The following is a 24620-nucleotide window of genomic DNA, read 5'->3' as shown; positions in this document are numbered from 1 at the left end:
AGCTCTCTGAAACAACAATTTAACAGTAATACTGACATTAGGACTTCGAAGACTTCTATTACAGATAAAGAACTTTTGCATTTGGTGCAAAGACAGCTTTATAGTATTAATCTTAGAGTTGAAAAAAGCTAGATATCTGAAACATTTAACTTCACTGAAGACTGGACATCACGTTCCTCATCTCATTGGAAAAATCCTGTCTTAATTTAAATATGTTTTATTATAAACTGGAAAACTGCTTTTACCTCACAGCTCTGCCACTGGTTTGGAATAATCGGTCTCAGTTTCTGCTCACAAACTACTCTTCTCATGTCTTCTATAGAAGGATCAGAAGGCACAACATCATGATAAGGCAACTGGTATTCCTCAGTGATTCCTGTGAGAGATATGTTGTACAGGTAACAGACAAAACGCAAATTAGCTGCTCCAAAATAAACTCTAATCATTTGTACATGCAATAAAAAAAACTAGAGGAACATTTGGGGCTTCCCTGGTTTTTGTGACCTGGAATAGAAGCATAAGCAAGCACAGATTGCAGACCCCATTCTGCTGCACATGGTTATTCCAGTTCCTGTATGYGCACACCTCTATGGACAGTTTGGTACCAACAGCTACTCAATAGACAACAATATTCAGCAATAGGTTTCTACTTCCACATACAGTCAAGATAATTGAGAAGGTGAAGGGAGGAACACAGTTTCTGTAATTGTTTTTCTTTTATTTAACATAAAAGTAGCCTGAATAGCAAAATAAAAAAGCCAGAAATCTTACCTCCAATTGAACATCTTCTTGCTATCTCCCAGTACACTAGGCCAAGAGAGTATATGTCTGCACGTTTGAATGACTCGAAGATGTTCACGTTCATCACATCATCAAGTATCTCAGGAGCCATATACCTTTAAAATATATAAAGATCAATTTCCTAGAGGATGTTCCTATAAAAGATTACAACTGTGCTGCTGTGCAAGGGGGCCAGATAGGCCAGATAGCAGAAAGCCCYACATTAAAAACAAAACAAAACAACATCCACTCCCTTTTACAATGTTTCTGAGCRAAAGCAAGAAAGTTGGCCTCAGTGATAAATTTAAGAATGTGAAATTCTGGGAAAACAATCCACACCATGCAGTGTAAGTACTTGTTACAAATTCAGCCACCTTAAACTCCATTTACAGTCAGAGATGGGCTACTTCAAAGAATGTCCTCTATTAAAGACACTAATCTTCAATTTTATTCTGTTGCTGATTTTTCAGCTTCAACTACTAACATCTATGCTGATGTAAGCAAGCAGAYTGGAAGTGCAATACCATAGCTTCCAAATTCCTATACATCATCTTAATTCATCAAAACTCTTGGAGTGATATTCTAACTACATCCAAAAGTACACAATATCTAAGGAGCAGAATTATGTTTCAGTTTGGATGACATACTCCAAACCTAATTGCAGAGGTAAGAATCACCTTGTATACTTAACAAGCAAAATAGCTGTCCTGATTAGTACAAGCAGATTCATACTTCTGTATGGTACTGCCACTGTTGATGAAAAGAGGGATAATCAATTTGTATTAGGGTTAAGGCCAGAATCAGCCTCTCCCAACATGATTTAGCAAAGACATACAGGATTAACAGGTCAAATTCCTTTAGGAAATTATAGAATAGTTGAGAATGGAAGAGACCTCTGGAGATTAYCTAGACCAGCACCCCTGCTCAGAGCACCCTGCTATCCAGCTCAGTCACAGCTGCCTCAGCCTCTCCTCCTATGACAGATGCTCTGGTCTCTTAATCGTCTTCATGGCCCTTTGCTGGACTTCCTCTAGTATGTCCATATCTTTCTTGTACTGGGGAGACCAGAACTGGACACAGAGCTCCAGGTGTGGTCTAACAAGTGCTGAGGGGAGCGGAATGATCACCTTCCTTGACATGTTGGCAATGCTTTTCCTAATGCAGTCCAGGATGCCATTGGCCTTCTTTGTCAAAAGGGTACATCTCCYGGTTCATGTTCAAATCCAGGAAAGGAATAGGGAGTTTATCTCTTTTTGTTTCAATTCTAGTTTTTCCTCAAAAGAGGACTGGAAAAGTCAGCTGTATGACAAACACTTGGAACAGGTTCACAGGTATTAATGTAATGCTCTTATAATGGCCAAGTACCGAATGGCAAGAAAATAAATAGCAGTTSAATAAGGATAGCTGTTGATTTGAAAGTCAGAAAACTTTGCAGATTAAAGACTTTTACATGTGCTTAATATCCAAAAGTCATATAAATACACGACACAGATATTCTGGCCAGACAATGTGTTTCCTCTTCATCTCAGTACAGAATTTGTTTTCACTATAAGTTTGATGGTAAGCAAAATGAGAGTATTGGGTAAAGCCATCACAAACTTGAGATAGAGATAAAGCTATGCTGCTGAAACAAGATGTCAATCCTGCAGAAGAACAGAGAAAGAATTTGCAACTTCTCTAAAATAACCCTGAGAGAAAGCAAGAAAGTAACCTTAACGGTCAGAACTAGCATACAGACACCCATCAAGTTGCTGGATAAGGAGCCTGAACTGATTACCATTGATATTTACTGTCACAGCTAGATACTTAAAGCCGTGGGCACAGCAGTAAGTCATAAGCATCTGATTACCTGCTATCTAATACCAGAGTTTAGAAGCAGGATTGATGGTCATGATTTGGTTATATAAACTTTAAATTCAGGAAGGAATATGTATGATCTCCCAGTGTGGGGTCTTGTACTATCTACAGCCAGTACAGATTTCCTAGATTGAAGATTTGGATCTGTTGCCAATATTCTAGGCAGATGTCAAAAGCAGAGAGGGAAGTTACAGAAGCAAGAAACAAGCAGAGACCTTTGCAGAAAAGTATTTCCACGAAAGATTAGTAAAGAATAATACAYTCAAGTGCTTTTACCTCTTTGTTCCCACTCTAGGATTCTGAGGTATGTCAATTGTATTCAATATAGAATCATGTTTCACAGCCAGTCCCAAATCTGCAATAGCACACGTTTCATTTTTCTTCACTAAGATGTTTTTAGATTTCAGATCTCTGTGTGCAATAGCTGGTTTGCCTGTCAATAAAAAACAAAATGGCATGAATTTTGATGATAAGCATAAGAATTATAATATAATGGGCAAGTAAATAAACAATTATATCCAACTTTGTTTCCAAATCTGTAAAAACATTMAAGTCTGCTTTGTACCAAGTAAAGCTACGATAAATATCATCAAATTAAAAAGACTAGAAGACATTTTTGTTCAAATACCTGTATTTCAGGAATAAAACACAAAAAAGAAAACTCTAAATTYATACTCCAAATTCATTTAAAAAAATCATTCATCAGAAGACCCCTTTAACAAAGCTGCTCCARCAGACATTCACTCAAACAGGTCAAAGAGGAGACAGACAATGAATATTTTTTGAAATACTTGGTAAAATTAGCTGTAGCACCCTACTCCACAAATTCAGCACTCAGCTATATAAAGYGGCCATTTCATTATCACTTCAGTACCAACAGAGTTTAGTGGACACAGATCAGCCCTTGTATCATCAGATACCAAAGGGGGAGGGGAGTGTTAGGCTACCTCAAATTATTTCATTCATGGTGCAGCAGAAATACTCCTGAAACTCATAAAATTTGGATTTTCCAAATTCAGAGGACTGTAAACTCTGCTGGAAACATTATACTCCTATTCTCTACTCATTCTGTATCACATACATTTATGTTAATACTGTTTCTTGCAGTATAACACTGTTTCTAAAACTACAGTGCAAAAATCAAACATTTTCGTAAGTACCCCGACATTCCTTAAAATATTTCGAGAACATGTGACAGGAAAAAACAGTTACCTTGTGTTCCCACTATCTCCATATGAAGGTGTGATAAGCCACTGGCTATTGAAAGTGTCAGTTTAATCATACCATCAACTGTCACAGTGTTTCTGTTCAAATAATCAAACAAAGATCCTTGCTCATGGTATTCAGAGACAAGCCAGAGCTGAGTCCAAGTTCCATTATCTACCAAGCAAAAATAGGGTTAGATAGCTTTATATATACATATACATATACAAGCAGAAGAAAAAAAAAAAAAAAAAAAAAAAAAAAAAAACTTGGTACTTTCAGGTGACTTTTTTTTTAAAAGTATATTTAATTCTTGCCTGCCACAGGAATGTTTTGAATACCAAAATTCTGAAAAAAAGACATGTATACAAGCTAGAGAAGGTATTCAGAACATTACAAAGCACAGAAAAGATCAGGATTGCTATACCTGAAGGGGCGTTTTCTCAGAACTCAGAAAATGCAGTGAGGAAAAACCCTTTAGTGTATACTTCCAAAAGTCTGGCCATGAGAAGTGAATGTCACACTACAGTGTTTCAGTGAGTAACAACAGCAACAACTAACAATGAAGAAAATTCACAGCCTGTTAATCCTGCAGAATTAGCTTCACTGAACTTACAGGTCTTCAAATAAGATATTTTGAGTTGATTTGCTCTTTACATGCCATATTTTTTAAAGTATTAATATTTTCTACTTCTTATCAAGAAAAAGGCATTATATTTATACAAACCGATCTATTTCAATAGTATTAGCTCTTTGTACCTATAGATTGAAATATGAAGAATAAAACACTTGCGCAGCTTCATCACACTAACAATAGAAAAGTAATGCTTTCAGTCATATTTTAACAGTATTTTCATACAAAAACATGTAAATATAGAACAATGGACTATCACATTAAGATCTTCACGAAGCAACAAGACCAGAATGCCGCTGCAGAGTCCAAGATAACAGACTCCTATGCCTATGAAATCTTTGAACACGCATCCACATGAAATTTACTGCAGGATTATCACTTGATGCTTGTCAGCTGCCTTCTCCTTCCCAGCTTCCGCTCATAGTTAACTGRTTTATTAACCTGAGAAACTGAATCATACAAACAAAGGAGTTTGCAAAACAGGGCCAGATTCTGATTGAAGGCAACAACTTCACTAAGCTGTCRTACTAACACACACCAGATGGATTACCCTGTTATTTTGGGGGAGGGAACAAAAAGACTATATATAAATATTAGTAATGCTGAGAAAAAGTGCTAAAAAATGCTGGGAGGTAAGAAAAAAAAGATTGGCAAGTCTGCCCAATTATTCTGTGCCAACTGACCTCTTTGGAAAATCAACAAGTGAGCCAGTTCATATGATGGTCCTCCAGGCCTTTCAGATTCCCTCAGCTGTAAGCAACTCATCTAGTGGAGATCTTGGCTGCCACTTGCCATGTACAACCCTTGGACTTCTGGGCTGTTCTCCCCCATTTGGCCTGAATTTACCATTTCTCCAGGGTGCTCTTCTGGCCCCAAAATCCCTCTTCTGCTGAAGTACTGTAGAATTGATAGCTTGGACAGACTTATTAGTATTCCAAAGAGTTTATTCTCATCTGCGAGAAAAGTCTTTGGTTCAAAGTTTTATTCCAGTTTGRGGAGAAGGGAAGGAGGGAAGCAAAACCAAGCCTCAGACAGATGGTCAACATTTCCAGCATGATGGATATTCTGCTTCACAGACAGCCTTAAATTATGAAATTAAGTTAGAAAATACAATATACCCTTGTTATCTGCAGCAATAAAACCCAGGATGTTTTCATGTCTCAGCATAACTGTCTGATAAATTTCTGCCTCSCGAAACCAAGACCTTTCATCTCTCGAGGAGAAGATTTTCACAGCTACATCTTCTCCACACCATTTTCCACGCCAAACTTCACCAAATCGGCCTTTTCCTACTATTTCCTGAAGAACAATAGTTCTTGCAATTGTTCTTTGTACAAGCAGAGGCAAACCTAGCATAAAAAGASAAGATGGATATTTGTGAAATAATTCATAAACAATTTTTAAATTCYAAAGTTAGAGATTTTTCTAGTGAGCTGTAACTCATGATTTTGCTTTCAAAGAGTACCTAAGAAAAAACCTATCTCAACTAAAATTTCCCATAAATCATATTTTTCAATTATATTTGCCAGGTGAATGCACCTCAGGTGTATCACTTGATAGAAMAGACTGTCTTGTCCTTAGGGAAGTTGTGTACAGGTCTTCCCTTTCACCAACACAAAACACACTGAAAGACCACAATTTACATGTTTTAGTTAACTTCTGGTGCATACCAGTAATAGCCTGTCTTCTATTATTCAGCAAAAAGATACAGAAAACTCTTATTATACTTAGGAAAGAATTCAGTAGATTAGTAGTTCAAGAGATATAAATTAGTCTGGTTCACAACAGCAAATTAAGTACCCTTTCAGATGGAGGAGACAAAAATAAAAAAAGGCCAGAAAAACTGAAATGTAAACCTTCTGCCTGAAAAATAAGTCCAGCTTTGCTATTATGTTTCACAGAAGAAGAAAATTAGCTGTGAATCATGTGAAAAAACTATGATAGACTGCAGTAATTGTGCACAGAACAAAAACAGTTCAAATACAAAACATGAAACAGATTCTCCCAGATACAGAAACATAGGCCTATATTCTATACTCTCCCTGAATGTGAATGTGCAGGTGCTAGAAACATAGGTAATATACTCCAAAGTTACAAAGAAGATCAATTGGCAGGGCAATAGGCTCTGGTCTACAATTCCAGGCCATTCTGCCATAAAAATAACCTCGTCCTGAATTGTACGTATATTGCTGCTTGCTTTTATTATAATTTAGTCAAATCACTATTGCTAAATCTAATATATTATATACTGCAAAAGTTCTCAAAGATATCAAACATACAGGTGAACTGAATTTTCAGCTATAAAGTTTAAAATATTTTCTTTTTCTCAWAAAAAAGAAAATTGCATACTCAGGTGCTAAGAAATATTGAGAACAATAATTAACATCTCCTTTACTTTAAAGGCACATACTCATGCTCTATCCCTGTGATAGCAGCCTTAGCAAAGTCCAAGTTATCCAGCAAAAACTAAAGGTACCAAAAGTAAATAATCTATCTAAACTTAACTTGGTGTCTTAACAGAGTAGTCTTTAATTTTTGCACAAACTGTAGATGTAATCATATTTTTCTACTGGATCATGTTTCAATCAGTACATATCATGAATAATTTTCACTTACTGAACATATTTGACTTTTTCCTAATTGTTTAATACAACGACATATGCCCAGTTTTCAAAATCTTGTTCTACCATATCTGAAACATCTCACGTTGTGGCTTTTCTATAGATTTACCAATTCAATCCTAAGMATTTGCAAAAATTAATTCACTTTCACAGCCTACTGCTGAGATCTTAAAACAGGGAAAYGAAACAATGTTTTGGGGTTTGAGTGTTTGGGGTTTGAGGGAGAAGGGTTAGGGGAGAGGGTTGAAATGAATACAATTTTGCTTCCAACAGAGCAAAATAATCAGCAACAAAATTTAGTTCGAAGGCCAGCTTCAAATATATTATTGTATTTAAATTTTCTCTCTGTCTTCCTTGACAAAGTCCTCAGAGCCTGCATCTGTCTTTAAAAAGACTTATCCTAGCTACCTATTGCCAACTTTTGACAGTAGCCTCTAGAGTGAAAAACAAACCTAYTATCTGATGGAAATCGGAATAAAATGCACCAATGCATGTTGAGATTTTGTTTGCCTCCATTAGGCATTAGCACAAATATAGCCCTATTATTATCTCAGAGATAAAACAGTTAAACCTCCAGAGTAAAGTTTAGTCATTATATCCATGAAGAAACAGGGAAGTACAGTAAATTAATATGCAATTCACAAAAATACAGTAAATTAAGCATCCTTTATAAATTTTTTAATCTATAAATAAAATTAAGCTTGGTTTACGTATTTTTCAGATGGATAAAAATTCTAGCTACAAAAAAAAAAAAAAAAAGGACCATACACAGCTGATGTGCCTCTAATCGGATGAATTGAGATTTTGGAATTCCTATTTCATTTTTGCATTTCTTTGATTTAACAAGTTCTCAATAGCAACAGAGGCATCATAGCAGATAGGATATTAGAAATAGGAAAAAATATTAAAAAGAAAAATCTTGACATTCTACTCAAAACAAGAATTTGGAGTAATGTTTTGGCACCACCAAAGAAATTTTCAGGAGCAGCATTCTGACTCATTCAGTTAAATTTAGTACGTTTTATTATCAATTATGACTTATTAGAGAATAATATTTCATTTTATATTTAAACTCTTGAAGCAACATTTTTAACCTTTTCCATTTGAACAAAGTATCAAAACTGACATTGAACTATTACTATTTGATAGAAAGAAAGAAATAAAATCCTTTTGCCTCTGAAGTGTGTGGCCAAGCCTTCCAGTTCCTGTGTTGGTATAAAACCTTCTTTAACATAAAACTTGTCACAGATTTAAGAGTCTGTTAAGATAAACCCCCAAAAAACAGCCTTTAGGCAACAAATTTCAGGTAGCTGCAGCAGCTGTGCTTGAAATGTATTTTTCATCTCTCAATGAGTCATACAATGTATTTTCATTTGGCTTAAGTGTCAAGAAAATTTGTACAAACAACTGAAACTGTACCAAATGCTATTACACTTAGGTAAGAACACAGAGCAGTGCAATGCTACTCTCCATCTATTTATATATGGCAGCCAGATTTAGTGTGCTGAGCAATACATACATACCAGACCCAGACCCAGACGTCGTCATATCATAGATMAGATCTTTAAGAGTTTTTCCAGAGTTCACTAGATTGCACTCAGATAGAGGCTCTTCAATGTTTGGCTGCTTCTTCTTTCTGAATGCGCAGTGACGGCTTTGACAGGTACACAGAGTCAGCATTACAACGAGAGACAAGATGCAGATTGGTACAGTAACCATCACTGCCAATACCACAGGTCCTACACTTGGTCTGCTTGGAGATTCTGAAGCTTTAGAAAGACGGGGGGTGAGTGAAATGGAGGGGAAAAAAAAGGATTTCAAGTTAAAAACTATTCAGCAGATAACATATTAAGATCTAATTATTTACAGAGTCACTTTTCAGACACAAATGTTGACAATGGGCTACAGGGGAGGCCTCTAAATCTAATGTAATTTATTTAACTGAAAGACAGTGGAGCAGAAGTCTTGCTATAGCTAAAATTCAATCACTATGTTTTTAAAAAATTACTTCAGTATTCCAAACCAATACATTCAAAATCGGCTGTAATTTAAGGGATATCCTGATCTTGACGGTAAGGGTTAAAGAAGTGGGTACAGGTAACTTTACCAGCCTGTACAAGCCAAGGAAGGAGAAAAGCAATACKCATATGCCCTGTACAACACAGAGAGCTCAATGAGATGCACCAGATTCCCAGTTTCTTCCTGACCTAGGACTGGCAACAGTAGAGAGGGTTTTTTTTTTTGTTTTGGTTTGGTTTTTTTGTTTGTTTTTTTTTGCATGTACTTTGGGCTCAAAATTAAGAAAATTAAGACTGTAATCACCACTTAACCACACTATATGAGAGATGAGGGTAACAAATAATTCCTTAGGGAAACAATATTGAAGACATTCAAGAAAGTGTGGCTTGCTGGAAGTATAGTTAAATGTAAGAAGCCCTATAAATTATCCCTGAGCTAGCATCAAGAAACAACCATGAGGATAGTACGCTTAGACACATTAAACTGTATAGTATTTTCACCTGTCCCCCACAGGATACTGTCCAGTTGTATTATCACTTATCCATTATTAATTTTTTTATCTGTTATTAATTATTATCCATTTCACCTATCCATCACATCTCACAGCACAACATGCCATAACTATYAATCTCTCAAGCTAATCTCTCCATTCTTCTCACGGTAACATTAAAGACAGCAAACTTAGCTAAAGAACATTTTCTTTCAACTGTAGTTCCAATGCAGAAGAATGCTTGTGAGAGTGTATTTTAAATCTATTCATATTGGCAAAATACTATTTCTCTGCAGTTCCCTGWTACCTCACCTCCTCATTCCAGAAGATTACACAGTATCAGCAGCAAGAYCATTGCTAGAGTGAAACTGAAGTGTAGAATGCTGCACAAGGCTACACCAATACATTAAGCATCATGAGAGTCAACAACATGCACTTCACAAACAGTAGTGCATATGGCAAGTGCATACACAAGCAGACTGAATTCAGTGATACATACCTTGCATTCTTTAGAACAGCGGGTACAACGCCCTTTCCACACTTAGTCTGCATATAAATTTTTCAGCATAYTCTTACTATTCCAGCTGAAAACAAATCCTTGAAAAAAACCTCATTCCTAACACTTCATGCATAAGGAAATACAAAGTTCTAGTAAATGAGACATTAGAAGGATTTAAGACTTAGAACACAATCAAAACTCAAGTTCATTAAGTTATTTTACAAGTAACAAGAAAGGAAACTGCTGTAGATCGTTTTCCATTTTAAAGCTATGGATGAAAAAACATACGAAGAGTTTATAGTAACATATTATTACGGTATTCACTTGCACATGTGTATGCGCACACATACAAGTGCACAAGGACCAAAAAAAAYTGCCAGCTGTCTCAGAGCACACTGAATAACAAGTTCCAAATTGTGGATCTAAAGACTAGGAAATATTTAAGAATCTTAACAACTTGATAGTGACATGAACTTCATACCATATAAAGTTAACCCTGTAGTAGTTTTAGAAAACAAAGAACCCTTCTCTCCCTTTAAGAAAAGGCTACGCAATATGTATGTTGCAATGGGGATGGCGGGGGGCTTACTCAGGCTCTAAGTCTCTGGAATCTTAGAAGAGGAAACCTGATTAGTTCATTAGTTCTCAACATTGACTTGCTTTTCTCTAGTTAATATTACAGTAGAAGTTTGTGGGTTTTTTGAGCATTTTCAAATCATGTTCTCTACAATTTAGATACGCCAACAGCAGAATTCAGCTAAGCAAAGTTAACTAAAAAGAAAAAAAAAGCACTTTGAGAAAAAGTGTTTAACAACTGATGGTCCTATGTCTATTCACAGTATAAAATTGAAACCATTCTGGAAACAAAGTTATTACATCTTCCCCATGGTGGGTTTTCCTTCAGCAGTCTTAATTAGGACACTCAACAGGTTATCTAGTAGATTTGTAAGAGGATTTCCAAGCAAGATTCTTCTTTGTAACTGCTTCTTGCCAATCAGTAAACTGTAATTTCCTAAGCTGTTTTTAATTATTAGTCAGTGTTTCCACATGGCAGAGATTTCCTCCGAAGTACTTACAAGTGTAATAAGCAAATATTCTGCATTCCATGAATTTTGGTGCTGCTGCTGGGCTCTACAAATTGTGGAACTGATCCTGCTGCACAGAACCAGACGGCTAAGAGAAGGTACTTATAGCTCTTAAGGGTTAGCTTTGCGTATGCTGAATTCTATAAAGGATATCCACGTGTAGAAGGGTACATACTAAGTACGATAAGTTGGCCTGGGAAAGGGGGAGCTGTATGCATCACTTGGGTGTTTTGCATGCATCTATTCATTTTAAATGCAAGATTTTCAGTGCATTGCCCAAATTAACGTCCAGGCCTGCAGATCTAAGCAGATTCATTKTCTGTATGCAAGGGTTCTGAAAAACAAACACGTACAAGATCCTTACTTCATAATCATCAACTCCTTACATCAAATGCTGGAAAACAATGCAACATAAAATGAGGAAAATATAAAACATGGTTTTAGTGCAAACAGTATCAAAGGGACTATATTATGGAAGTTTTGAGCAGCAACAACCATGCTAGGGGAAAAGAGATTCAGAAGGGTGGGGTGGCTTTTCCAATTTGGGATCCTTGAAGACTGTCATACAAAAATCCCACTCAGTGCCTGCAAACTGAGGCAGCTTGGTCCCCAGATGGATCAATTTCCCCTGACTGCAAGACGCAGTGACAAGTAGTCTGACTAGAAAACTCTTGCTCTTGGGAGTGAGCATTCTTAAGCATCTATAGATTTYTGTGGATGCTGAACTTGTATGTCAATAAGTAGTTGGAGAGCAAGTAATACTTTTGATGGGACATACTGTTCAATTGTGTCCCCTGCTTGTGTCTGTGAGCTTCCACTGTATGTCCAAATCTATTTCTGCTGGTCAGTCATTTTATTTTATCATCACATGATCCTCTGCAAATTCACATCAATCCCTTCTCCTACTGTAACTTCGTTACTGCAATGCATCCCCCTCCTCCTTCTTTCAACTCTTTCCYTCTCTTTCTTCTTCTTTCCACAGTACCCTTCATTCTAGGGCACCATTCTTTTCAGTAAATTTCCCCAAAATCTGTTTTTGTTCTTTCTTTACTTTCAAGCCTGCTTCCTTGAGAGTGGGGATGTTACAGGTGGCAAACCTGTACAGGCAAGAAAAAAAAAAGTAATAATTGTTGTTACTTGTTCAGATTCGGTGGTCACAAACTCGGCTTTCTTTTTACCTTGAAGTTAAATATACTAGCTTTTTATATGTAGCTATATAAAACTAAGTTTGCTAAGGCACAACATACCAATTCATTTAGCATTCCTTAGCTGTTCTTAAAACAGTTGCACGTTGCACTGCTGCTATGACATTTCACTCTGCTTTTACAGAGACCGTATAGGCCACGATTTCAGATAAGCAGCTAACAGAATAACTGGGTCATGACAAAAGTGCAAAGYACTGAGGCATGGAGCAAGATGAGTGGAACATGCTTTTCTTATTGCTGGGCTCACAGGATGAACCTAAAAAAGTATCATTTTTGAAGGTTTTTTAATATTGAAGTCATACTACTACACCATCTTATGTTTACAATTCCATGTCACATATTCTGTCAGTCAAAATTTGGTTCATAGATATGCAAACAGAAATAAACAAGACAGCAAGGAGATTTCGGAGTCAGGAGAAGGAGGGCAATGCACTGTTTGCACAACCTGTTGAAACAGGTTTTACAGCAGAATTTTAAGACTGAGTTGGTTTTTTCTTTTCTTTTTCCCCCCCCTTTTTTTTTTTTTTTGGGGGTGCCTTAAAGAAAAAAAGAAAAAGAAAAAAAGGCAACAGAACTATTGTTGCCAGGAAAAAAAACAAGCCTCAAATTCTAACAGAAAAATGATCTGATGTATTTTTACTGAAAATTTACGCTGACACAATTTGTACTGTTAAAGAACTGCAGTAGAGGCTTTGCAATGGATCTGTAACAGAACTTATATTGTAGAAATGTCTTCCTCCAAGTATGGCATTTTTGGAGCCAAGAAAGCAGTGGGGCAGGGAGGAGAAACCAATATGTCCAGGAGGAATATCGTGAGTGCAGCTGGCCAACAAGCCTATTTTGACATTCTTGTACATGAAATGTAAGACAAAGTGGCTCAGTCAGGAGGATGGATGAGAGGACACAAAGAAACTCACGGGCCATTCTGAGCTTTCAGGGCAAGACTTTAGAGTGAAGAAAGAGCAAAATTCAAAGAACACACTCTCATATCCACTCAAGAGTATGACACTTATCATCAGGAACACAAACAGATGCCAACTTTATAATTTATGTAGTTATAGTTGTTTAGAATAAAATCAAATTTAGTGATGCTTACAGATATCCTTTCAGATGCTGTCATAAGTTGAAAGAGTTTGAGGGTAAAAGGCAAGTTAGTAGTGGGATTGGAAGCTGAGAAATTCAGGCCACTTTGCATGGAGCCTCCATGAAATGCTTGGGAAATGAAGAGATCCTGACTGTCCAGTGAAGTTTCAGGGAAGAAGTCAAMTCGAGACTGATTTGGCATCCTTCAGTCTATCAGCTGTATTGAAGTGTAGATCAAGGCTGATGCCAACTGCTCAAATCCTCTCCAATTCTTCATAGAACATATATAGAAGATTTGAGAACGACCAGCATCGGGATTTCTGCTTTACAGCTGGTTATACGTCATCTTCAAATCCTGACCCTTTATAGCATAGCATGGTGTCCTGCAGCCAGCACCACAGCCATGCCCTTCWACATCCTGTCATTCCTGTGCTTGCACACCATGATTCCTTGGACTTCCCACAGTAACAACCACACACACAGGAAATAACAAATAGCACAAGTGCAAAATAAATGAGACAAAAAGCACAAACAGCAATTAAAGACAGAATCACCAAGTGTGGTAATGTTTAAAGCAATTGTGCAATTTTAAACACTTTGGGAAATAAGAAACTCTCTCTTGACTACCTAAAACTATTAAATCAACAACATTAATCATAACATTTTGCAATCTTAAAGTGCACTCTTCTATGCCTTGCTGATCAAAAATAGAAGCTGAAGATATGTTGCCATGTATGGAACAAAAATTGCACTTCTAGCAATATTTAGCAATTTCACAACATATTATAGTCATATTCCAAGTTCTGTAAACAAGAGTACTTTTAGTTAGAAAAAAAAAAAAAAAAGAGAGAGAGAGAGACTTTTTCCCCCTCCAATAGAAAAGACATTGTTTGCCTTACTTTTTATATTTAATGGCTACCTTAAGACTTTTAAAACCCTGAGGTATGCATGTTTAAGTTCCTAGGCTACTCAGAGGGAAAAAAATATGTATTCTTTCCAATGTATTAAAAAAATATGTTGTATCTAATGTAAGGCTCTAGTCAAAGGTACAAAATAATTTTAAACAATTTAAAAAAAATAGGCTATTTGGACTAGAAACTAGAATTATCTTTCTCCAGTGTCCACCGTGACTATAGACCCCATCATCCCTCTTGGATGTTCAGAAATAAATTATGAAAGGTATCCTTTAGGATCAAGAAGTTTAAGTAAATCAGTAAGAGMTGCAACTACAAGTTAAACAGATGCCTTAACCTAATTGTTTGATTAGCTATTTCCCCTTCCCTCTGTCATTCTAATCTCTACCTCCTCTTTAAATGGCTTTACTCTTACAAATCCCTCCAGAGAACATGAATCTAAAAGACAGCCAAGACATATGATAAATATGTGAAATATTTATAGAACAAGATATCCATAGCTACAGGATCCCGCTACAATGAGCTGGAGCACTGCCTACAGGATTTTTTCAAAGTAGTTTAGGACATCAGTCCAATTTTTGTATTATCATAAGAACAGCATCAACAGTACAGGACTGAGCAGCACCAGCACGAATACGATTTACTGTATCCAGCAGAGGTATTCTAATTTCTGAGCAGTTCTACATCACTACAATCCATGTAAACAATCCATATTTTGGGTCAAGAACAGCTAACATTTTAACTGCCAGATAAAGAATGTTTACAATTTACAGGCTGATGTCTTCTGGACAGCTATTATTGGAATCAAGCATTTTTCCCACACTGGTCTAAACTGGTTCCAAGGATCACATTCTACAGAACCTCCTTACCAGGCTTCTTGATCACTAAAAGGCTAGAAATTCACTAGATAAGACAAAGTTAGTCACTGGAAGTTTTTACTCCCTATGCYTTTTTCAATCCTGACTTCCAGTCAAGGCTGTTCATGCCACAGCAGATAAACTGATCTTTTTCATTAAAAAAGAAAACTGAAAACAATCAACTACATGAAATTTCTGCTACTGCTTTCAGCACAGTAGTAATATAAGCTGCTAACACTGGCAGTCGAACTCTAGCAGAGGTTTTCAAAAATCATCACTAAAGAGAAAGCAAAGTGGCCACACAGAGAGAAATACATGGATCTATTTCCTTTCCTCTTCTTTTTTTGGTCCATTCCCCATCCTCCCTACTTTTATCCATCACTAGCTTTTTAGGAAAGTTATAGGAGAGAACTCAATTTTGTTTCCTTATTAACTGCACCTTCTTCCTATGCTATTCTTGTCCAAGTTAGTACAAGAAAAATAAAGTGAAATCTTTTCATCCTGTTCAGTAACAGATGAACACCAAAAATAAAGGAAAAGGAAAGTCAGAAGCTTGTCTTCCAGCAGAGCCTGCTCATCTTATCCGTCCTTCAAGACTTGGGCTAAGTTTTCAAGATCCATATTAAGGTGAAAATTTTCACTATGATTGGGGGATTTATTTTTATATTTGAATTGGAAAAATATTTGTTGTTACATTTTCTTACAACATTCAAACAATTGAAGAGATTTCCCTTACAGTCTGTATTAAAACATTGGGTCAATTTTTCTCATTTTATGGATTACTGTGTGCCTTGTATAACTTCTATTGCAGAAGTATCTGATTTCTTTAATACTAATATATCTATGCATCCCATTTGCCTTAAAAGCTTTAATATCTTCAGGCATTTTTCAAGCAGGTAAATGGAGTGAAGAACAATTATTTGTTCATGCAAAACATACAGCTTATATTAAAAAACAACAGAACATGAAAATCTTGCCTTACACTTACTCTAGTTAGCATAGAGCATCTCTCTTGGCTATATGAATATACTCATGGGATTTTTCCTTTGGGAATTCTATTATATTCCATTTTCTTTCATCCTTCTGGGTGCCACTACAGGGGGTATGAGTACCATTTGAGCCTTTGCGGAATTTCGGCAATAGGACTAAAGAGGAGAGCTGGCAAACTACTTTTTATAAAGTCTTTTAATTCATTGTTACCTTATCATGTTCCATAAAGCTTCCTTACTCCTCTAATTCATTTTTCATTATACAAATACTGAACAGAAATTGCACAGTTTTTTATCTCAGTTTCTAGAGATGTTACCCCTTCCGGTCACAACAGAATACAATAGAGATCATTCTTTCTATAGGCTGCCTTTGGTGGAATCACAGAGGTACATTTGTGGAGGGGAAAAAAAGAAAAAAAAAAGCAGCTTTTAGAAGGAAAACTTTTAGAAAGAACTTTTTGTTTTGCTGAAGTTCTTCATTTCCCACCAACTCAGATATGTAAGTGTCCACACTGACCACATCCCATGTTTTTTTCCCCCACAGAGACTGAGATTTTCTTTGGCCAATCAATTGAAACAAAAGCAGTCCAGAATCCTATGACAAATTTGCAAACTTATCTGCAGCCATCCAGTATATTTAGTATGTGTAAAAACGGAAATGTAAAGTTCAGCTTAATTAAATCTTCTGAGATCAAGTGGCTAAAATAACAGTATGAATTTTCTCCATACATCTATAAACATAGTGTCCTAGYAGTCTATCTTTATTGTGGCAACCAGCTCCTTCCTAACTGGCAGTATCTGTTTTATTCCATGGTCTTTCAAAGCTTCAGTATTTCTCTCTTGCTTCTGCTATTCTGGTAACAGATGACACAGATAATGAGATAGACACCTGTCTTGTCTCCTTTGAATGTTACAAGAACCTTGTTTTTCTTTCTGCGCTATTATTCTCTCTACGTGAAGCCTAAGCTTCATCATTGTCCSCTTAAGACTCCTTTTGCCCCTAGTTAGAAAATTGACAACATCAGTTTTAAACATGGATGTCTACTATCATATTAGTAGCCCTGGAATAGCTTCTCCTTCATTTTATCAAGGACCTTAGCTGTATAATGACTACTGTATATTATAAGGTAAATTACAAACTGCAGAATATAATGGGCTTTTTTGAGCTAAACACAGTGAATAAGAGCCTTTCAAATATTGGATTAGTCTGAAGTGTCAGAAACACAGAGTTCTACTTGCATAGAGAGGAGAGTCATACAATCCATCCCGTGCAAGCTCCCCTCAAAAGGGTGAAAGGCACTGCCTCCTCAGAAGCTGGACACTTGAGAAAATGCATGTGATGCAATCTAAATAGGAAACTAATGCAGARCACCACTCTTAAGAACAGAAGCAAGAATCTTGCACTTGGGAAGAAGGTATCAATGTAGCCCACCATTACCTCCAACAGGTAGTGATAGTGGTGAGCTGCTTATCCAGACTCTGGCAACTGATAACATGAGACAACCACAAAGGCAAAGCAAGAGGAGGAGTGATGCAGAATTTGAAGTCACCAGTAGGGTTCTGTGATAAATTTTCATCCCCTCCCTTCCAAAAAAGGGCATYAGTTCTTTCTGAAGTTCAACTAAATCTTTAACACCACAGAATAACAACACAGTGCTAGGAAAAGGATTCAGAAATTGCTCCCAGAACCCCAGCAAGGATACCGGATTTTGAGAAAGTCTTGCTTACTAGATCTGGTAACAAAAAGTTCGAGCTTTCAGGCTGAAGTTAAACAGATGCTAAGTCACTGCCTTAGGCTAAGGAAGCAACTGAAGCCAATGCTTTGCTGCTTTGGAGAAAAGCTGGGAAACAATTTCCCCTAGCCTGTACTTATCTCGCCTCAAACACCTCTCCCTGTTGTAACCAAATGAAAGCATTAGACTCTAGGAATGCCTGGCAGTCTGCTCCAGAAGGACTGTAGATAAGTATCTATCATTTATAGGAAAGAGGAAACCCCTTTCGGGGGGGGGGGGGGGGGGGGGGGGGCAGAGATCACAAACACTGTCCTCTCAAAACATTTGGAAAGATAGTAAAGCAGTGTATCAGCTACTGCAGATCTGAAATATTGCCTGAAATACTTTACGTGACAAAAGCCCACAGCTGGAAAAAGTCTTCTAGATCTTATTAGCAACTCCTTAAAATAGTCTGTAACATGCTGAGGTGTGCAGAGAAAATTCCCCAGAGACACACTCATGGAAAGATCCACTGAGGAAGTGGCATGCAGATCATTTTCAATAAATCTGTTATGACAATGCCCACTGACAGAGAAATCTCATCTCAAGTACAGGCTGGTCCAGAAAACACTACAGGTAAATAAATAAATTCAGGGAACACAAAAACCTCTTAACATTAACTACCWCAAGTTAATCCAGCACTTTGAAACTTATCTCCTGTTAATGCAAAATAGTGTAATGAAATCCATGCTAATAATAGTAAGTATATTAAAAGTAGATATCCAGGTAGTACTTACAAATGTTTATTTTCAGACTTAAAAAACCCAAACCCTCAACTCAAAGAAAGAATTATTTTTTCTCATGCAAGACATGGTAACAGACAGCTCTATTGCTGAACAAGGCATACAATGCCATCTACAGTTTTACTACAGAAATTCATGCATAGGCAATCAAGTAAACGAACAGTTTTCTGTCCTAAAAGATGCTCGTGATACAAGGTATTTTATTGTTTTCCAATCACTCTTGACGTATGCAAAATACAAGCCTTTGGCAATTAACATACAACCTAGCCAAAGCTGGTCAGCATGAAGAGTGCTGACAGGCAGGTTTGCATTCCAGGTTTGTATGCAGCAGCAGTAATGGGGMTGGAAGGGGAAGGAAAAAGCTAGCAAAAGTTCCTGTCTCATCTAACAGGGATGTACACCTGAACACATGAACCCTTTCAAGACTTTTCCTCCCTAGTAAAATCCACTCTCGCCCAAAGGTGGAGACTTCATATCCACATTTCCCTTTTATACTAGMATATGCATAATAGGAATATATATTTTCTGCATCAGGATGTTGTCTGTGGGTCAAACTGCAGATATTATTACTCTTAAATAAATAATTACATGAAAAGGYGAGAAATTAGTTTAACTAAATGAATATCTTGACAAAGTAAATATATTTTAAAGGCTGGAGATCCACTGTGGCCAAGTTAAGCACTAAGACACAGATCCAGTGGCTTAGTTACTGAGCAAATGACATGCTCACAAGAAAACCGGAACCAACCAACCCAAGAAAAACTGTACGACTTGAGCACAGTGACACCCCAGAGGAARATAAGACACTATACACGAAACTTTGTTCATTGGGCTTAACAATTTATTTTGGGCCTTTAAATCAACACAGACCAAGTACAGCCCTTTCACAAGTCCTACCTGCTTTGATCCTGGCAAAACCCTTACTCAGTGGTGAAGACAAAAGCTTTTATGACTTCAATGAGATATTGGACTAAAATTAGAACTGCCTCCATTTTTAATCAGATAAGTTAACAGTACAAGTGCCTACTTGCTATGGTGCCTCTATTTTAAATTTCTTGCCCTCACAGATGAGCCCGAAATCCGGGTTTAGATTTTTGAGTGTCATATGAGATGAGAAGTGAAACAAGGAAAAACATGAGCTGAACAAGGTCTGGCCTAAAAAGTCTGTGCTAACCCCCTGTGGTAGCTGATAATACTAATACAATGTGTGTCTCCAAGATTAAGAAATATTTGCAGAAACAGGAGAAGGGAAAAAACAAATAAATAAAAGAGAATTCAGTCCACTCATCTGTGTATGCTCTGTTGGACTAATTGTAAAGCACGGGAACTAGATATTCAGCCAAAGAAGTAAGAACACCAGATTCTGGAGCTCTGCAAACTGGCTGCTTGTGAAGATGGTGCTTTCATACGCTGCAGGCCAACAGCAACATGTGCCTTTATGGCAGCTGAGTGCTGCCTGGAGAGAAGCACTCCTTACACCAGTCAATAAASATAGCTGGCAAAGATGCCACTGTCCGGGGTCTGCCCACTCACATTGCAGGTGTGCCCTCCAGCTCTGAAAACCTCCTGCAAGAAAGTCACCAAGTACTAGAGGTAACTCAGGGCAGGCCTATTTAGCCTACATACTCAATAATATCCCTAAGAAGTTTATTTTTACTTGGGTCTAAGTGAATACAAATTAYGTGGAAAAGAGCTGTCGGAAAAGACCAGCAAACGAATAACATTGGCACTGTCATATTTTCATCTAACATGAATTCTCCCAAATGTTTAGAGCAAAGGGCTCAGGCTAAAAATTARATCAGTCATCCTCTCTGATACTGTAATACGAAACCAGAGGTTTTGCAATTACCAGTTCAAGTGTTAACAAGACAGACATGCCTCCACTGCTTATCTGTAAATAGCAGTATTCTCCCAAGACTCCAGCAACCCAGCTTAAAAAATAGTAGCATTTTGTTTCTACAGTTCTAGAAGTGTATCTCTTCAGCTAACTGAAAGAAAAATACTTAAGTGATCTTTATTCCTGCTACATACAACAGGTGAGATTAGATAAACGGCAGCTGTCATGCTTCTACCTAGCATCTGTCCTCAGAAGAGGTTTTGGGGAACCTTCCTTTTCAATATTTCCCTCCTGAGTTTTCTGTAGTCCTTCTGATCATCTTTTCCTTCCAGTGCAGACACCTACATCACGTGCTCATTATCTGTAGTGTGCTTACAGACCATCCTGTAGGACCTGTGGGCCTTAAGAGACTAAAAAACTTCATGAAAATGTCTTCAGCATGCAGATGGCAATAAGGCAACAGACTGAAGAAAAGAAGAAACTAGGAAGGAACAAAGCACATGAATGGATTTGAAAATGCATATGGTAGATTATGTCCTTACACATGAGATTAAGAATACTCATGCATCCATCCACCACCACCAAGTTGCTCTGTAACATGACTACTAAAATAATCACAGGTATCTCTGCCAATATTGCATTAACTACTTCTTACTGCATTTTATGTGGTCTCCTCACCTTAGAAATCCTGCCCAAGCTCCCATCCTTCAAAATCCTCCCCCTTGCTCTCATACTCATCATATTCTCTCTTACTCTTCCAGCTCTGTCCTCCTCTTAGGCTGCATTCCCCAGCTAAAATCTTCTAATTCTCCTTTCCCAAGGCTCCCTCCTCCTAACCCCGACAGTTAGATACAATTTCCTTCAGCTCCCTCTTTTAAAATCACTTCTTCCAGAATCCCTTAACCTCACTAAGGATGCCTCCATAGTCTGCCCTCCTAAATCTTTTATGAAACATAAAATGTTCCCAGCGACATACTGCTTTAATTTTGTTACGTGTTACATAATAGTAGATTAAAGTGCAAGTTGTAAATCAATGCATAATTTACAATTACATTTYTATTAATCTGTAACATCTCTTACTAATGTAAGTATGTAGATAAAGATATCATTTGACAACTTATTTGAAAAAGCTTGGATTAAACATCTTAGAGAGAAGAGTCAAATACTTATCTATTAAATCTAAAAATAGTATAAATATATTTTTAAAAAGCTCTGAATCAAGTTCATTACGCAATTTTGAGTCTGGCAGACTCAAGTATTGCTTCAACTGTATAAAGTACAGAGTTTCTAGAAGTATAAATCTTTTTCCTCTCACAGGAATTTTATGCCTTCTTAAAACTACTGGGTGAGAATCAATGATATCAATTTAATACTGAACACATGCTGCCATATAAGGTGCTAAAACGAATCACAAAACCTGAAAGTTCAACAAGATTGCTGAAACTACAGCAGATAAAGATTTCTCCTARCAACAACTTATCTTTGTTTCTTTTCCACCATCAAAAAACCACACATATCCTATGARCCCATATGAAACAGATATGCCACACCTGCCTTTCTGATTACAACAAAACAATTAAAAACACATTGCTTCTACTCTGCAGACATTCCAACATTATCTACAATGATTTCTCAGCAACCTGGACCACAAACATCTGGTATTCATCAGCCTTACAGAATGCTAGAAGCAAATGAGGAGAGAGGTTTGAGACAAGTCAAAAGCTGTTACCCTCTCAGTGGTCAGAACTCACTCCAAATATTTGTGTGTTCTAAAACCTGCAAATAGATTTCAGAAGTAAAATTAACTATGAGCATCTCCAGTTAACTAGCTGCTTTTCAAACCTTTCTAATCTGGCTTCAAATGTAGACCAGTAATAGCAGAGGTCTTTTAGGTTGGTTATGAAGACACCGTAAAATGTACATCTCTTAGGTCAGTGTAAGGTCTTCATTATTTGCTTGTAAAGCACCAGAAAGTGAAATGATCTATTCACTTAGCAACACAAAACTCTCAGCTTCCCAAAATCGCTAATTCACAGCTGCTGTACATTGCTGACCTATGCCTCATGGAAAGTCCACAGTAATTTAGCTCAGTTGGTTAGCAAGTGCTGCTGCTAACGCCAAGGTCGTGGGTTCAATCCCTGCATGGGCTATGCTGAGGGTTGGACTAGATGATCTCTGGAGGTCCCTTCCAACCTTACCATCCTATGATCTCCCATACCATACACAAACTTGCTAAGAGCTAGAYATAATGCTAGTCCAAAACACAAACTCACTTAAGATATGCCTACAAAAACTGTAAGATTATAAATCTATTTCCTTCAGACACTTCTCATTATCTTCAYGGTCAGTGCCTTATGGGATACCAAAGGCAATTGGTATATTGCCTGGAATATTTTTAGGAGAYGTAAGTAGTTCACTATTCCCCCAAAACAGTTACAGTTTATTTGAAATAAGTTGAAAAAAAAATATTGTTTTACAATCAGCCTTTAAAATGCTCATTAGCTAACTCTCACAGTCATTTCTCTGTTCAGTATTTCTGTAACTTTCATTCTTTTGCAAGTACTTGAATACTATTTTCTATTCATGTGCCACTTACCTATGGGCAGGCGGAGAGTTATGTTGTTGCAGAAGTCAGTATAGCAGCACTCTGTTCTTGTTATGTTTTTAGAACTGTGGCAGAAGACTTGAGCATTCAGTTCTGGAAGGGAGACACATGACTTTATCACTTCTTCTTTTCCATTAGTTAGCATGACTGAAGCCCAGCATGCTCCCTCAGTTTGACAGGTGAAGTTTGTATGCTCACACAGCTGGCACACACACTTTAGACCTGAAAAATATTTTTTCATTTTTCATGAGAAGCAGAATACAGAATTCCACGACCACCATGCTAGTTAACCTTTTGAGTCAGCTAAGGACAGCCATTTAGTCATGAAAGCCTCACAGGCAGTTCCAGTGGGGCTCTGGAGTTGGGGCTACTGCGTAACCAACAAGACGACCGCACYGGTAAATTTGAATCCCAGGCCTCAGGAGGAAGCAAGTCAGTAGAGGCAACCAGACAGCGTATGTCTCTCTCACCCACAGCTGTCCTCTCCACACCCAACCTGACWCATTCTGCAGTGCTGCAGGGCAACACCACCACAATGGCTCCTTTTTCTTGCCTGTAACATTCCTCCCAAATTCCAGTTTCCCTAGCTCTTAAAGATTTGTCAAATACCATAAGGTCCTCAAGAACAGGAAAGTTTATGGTTTCTTGTCACACATGGTCTAGAAGATTGGTCACAACAAAAAAAAAAATCTTGTTAAAGCTGTCTTTTGCTTAGACAAGTAGACAGAGATTTAAATCTTCTGTTTTATATTCTCAGCTCTCACATAGTCAGTACAATATCTAACTTCAAGATGAATACTTAGACACAGCTATGTTAAATATCTATTGACTTTAAATAATATCAACAGTTTGGGCTTCCCAAACCATGGCTATTCCACATTTGCACCAGTCACTCACCTGCAAGTTATAAACATGCATACCTTGCTAGAGAATTGACTGTTTTAGAGATTCCTCAAACTTACTACTCTAAGATGCAAAGAAAAATTCTAACATGCACCACCTTATAAACAGGTATAGAAAGTAATGGCAGACTTTTCTTCCCCTGGGTATTTTGAGATGATGCATTTTTTTTAGTAAAAGTAGTAGTTGCTCAATTTCTTCTGGTACAAGAATTATGTGACTAAGTTTTGCATGTTTTTAACTATTTTCATGTTTTACAAAATCAAAACGAAACATTTAATCAGTAACAACTATATTATTCAGACTTCATTAGCTGTTTCTTGGGAAGAAGGAAATCAAAGCCTCATCACCTCAGTTAAACACCAAATGCTGACAATACATTTTTGCCTTMCTTGTTTTCTCCACCTACTTCATACCAAACAATTTTTGCTTGCTTTATGCCAAGTTTAGGAGCCCATATTAATGGTTATATATGAAAATCAAGACATCTTAATCTTAGATTGAAAGTAACTTTTTTAAAGGCACTT

At 37.1% G+C, this 24620-nt stretch overlaps 1 protein-coding gene across 1 annotated transcript in view; it reads right to left on the bottom strand.

Moving 5' to 3' along the window:
* ACVR1C (activin A receptor type 1C) overlaps window positions 1-23805 on the bottom strand; it is a 24070-nt gene extending 265 nt beyond the window's left edge. Inside the window, exons 1-8 of the mRNA XM_085304343.1 lie at window positions 23664-23805; window positions 23185-23415; window positions 8619-8864; window positions 5593-5823; window positions 3850-4017; window positions 2914-3070; window positions 772-896; window positions 246-376 (exon numbers count right to left, since the gene is read on the bottom strand). Coding sequence (XP_085160469.1) covers window positions 246-376; window positions 772-896; window positions 2914-3070; window positions 3850-4017; window positions 5593-5823; window positions 8619-8864; window positions 23185-23415; window positions 23664-23805 — 1431 coding nt within the window. The remainder of the gene's footprint in view (window positions 1-245; window positions 377-771; window positions 897-2913; window positions 3071-3849; window positions 4018-5592; window positions 5824-8618; window positions 8865-23184; window positions 23416-23663) is intronic.
* Between the last annotated feature and the right edge of the window lie 815 nt (window positions 23806-24620).

This window comes from Rhea americana, unplaced genomic scaffold (genome assembly GCF_003343005.1).
Source record: "Rhea americana isolate MKP2758 unplaced genomic scaffold, rheAme1 scaffold_206, whole genome shotgun sequence".
In the NCBI taxonomy this organism is placed as follows: Eukaryota; Metazoa; Chordata; class Aves; order Rheiformes; family Rheidae; genus Rhea; species Rhea americana.
Note: the sequence above shows the minus strand (reverse complement) of the source record. Positions and strands in the feature narration are given on the sequence as shown.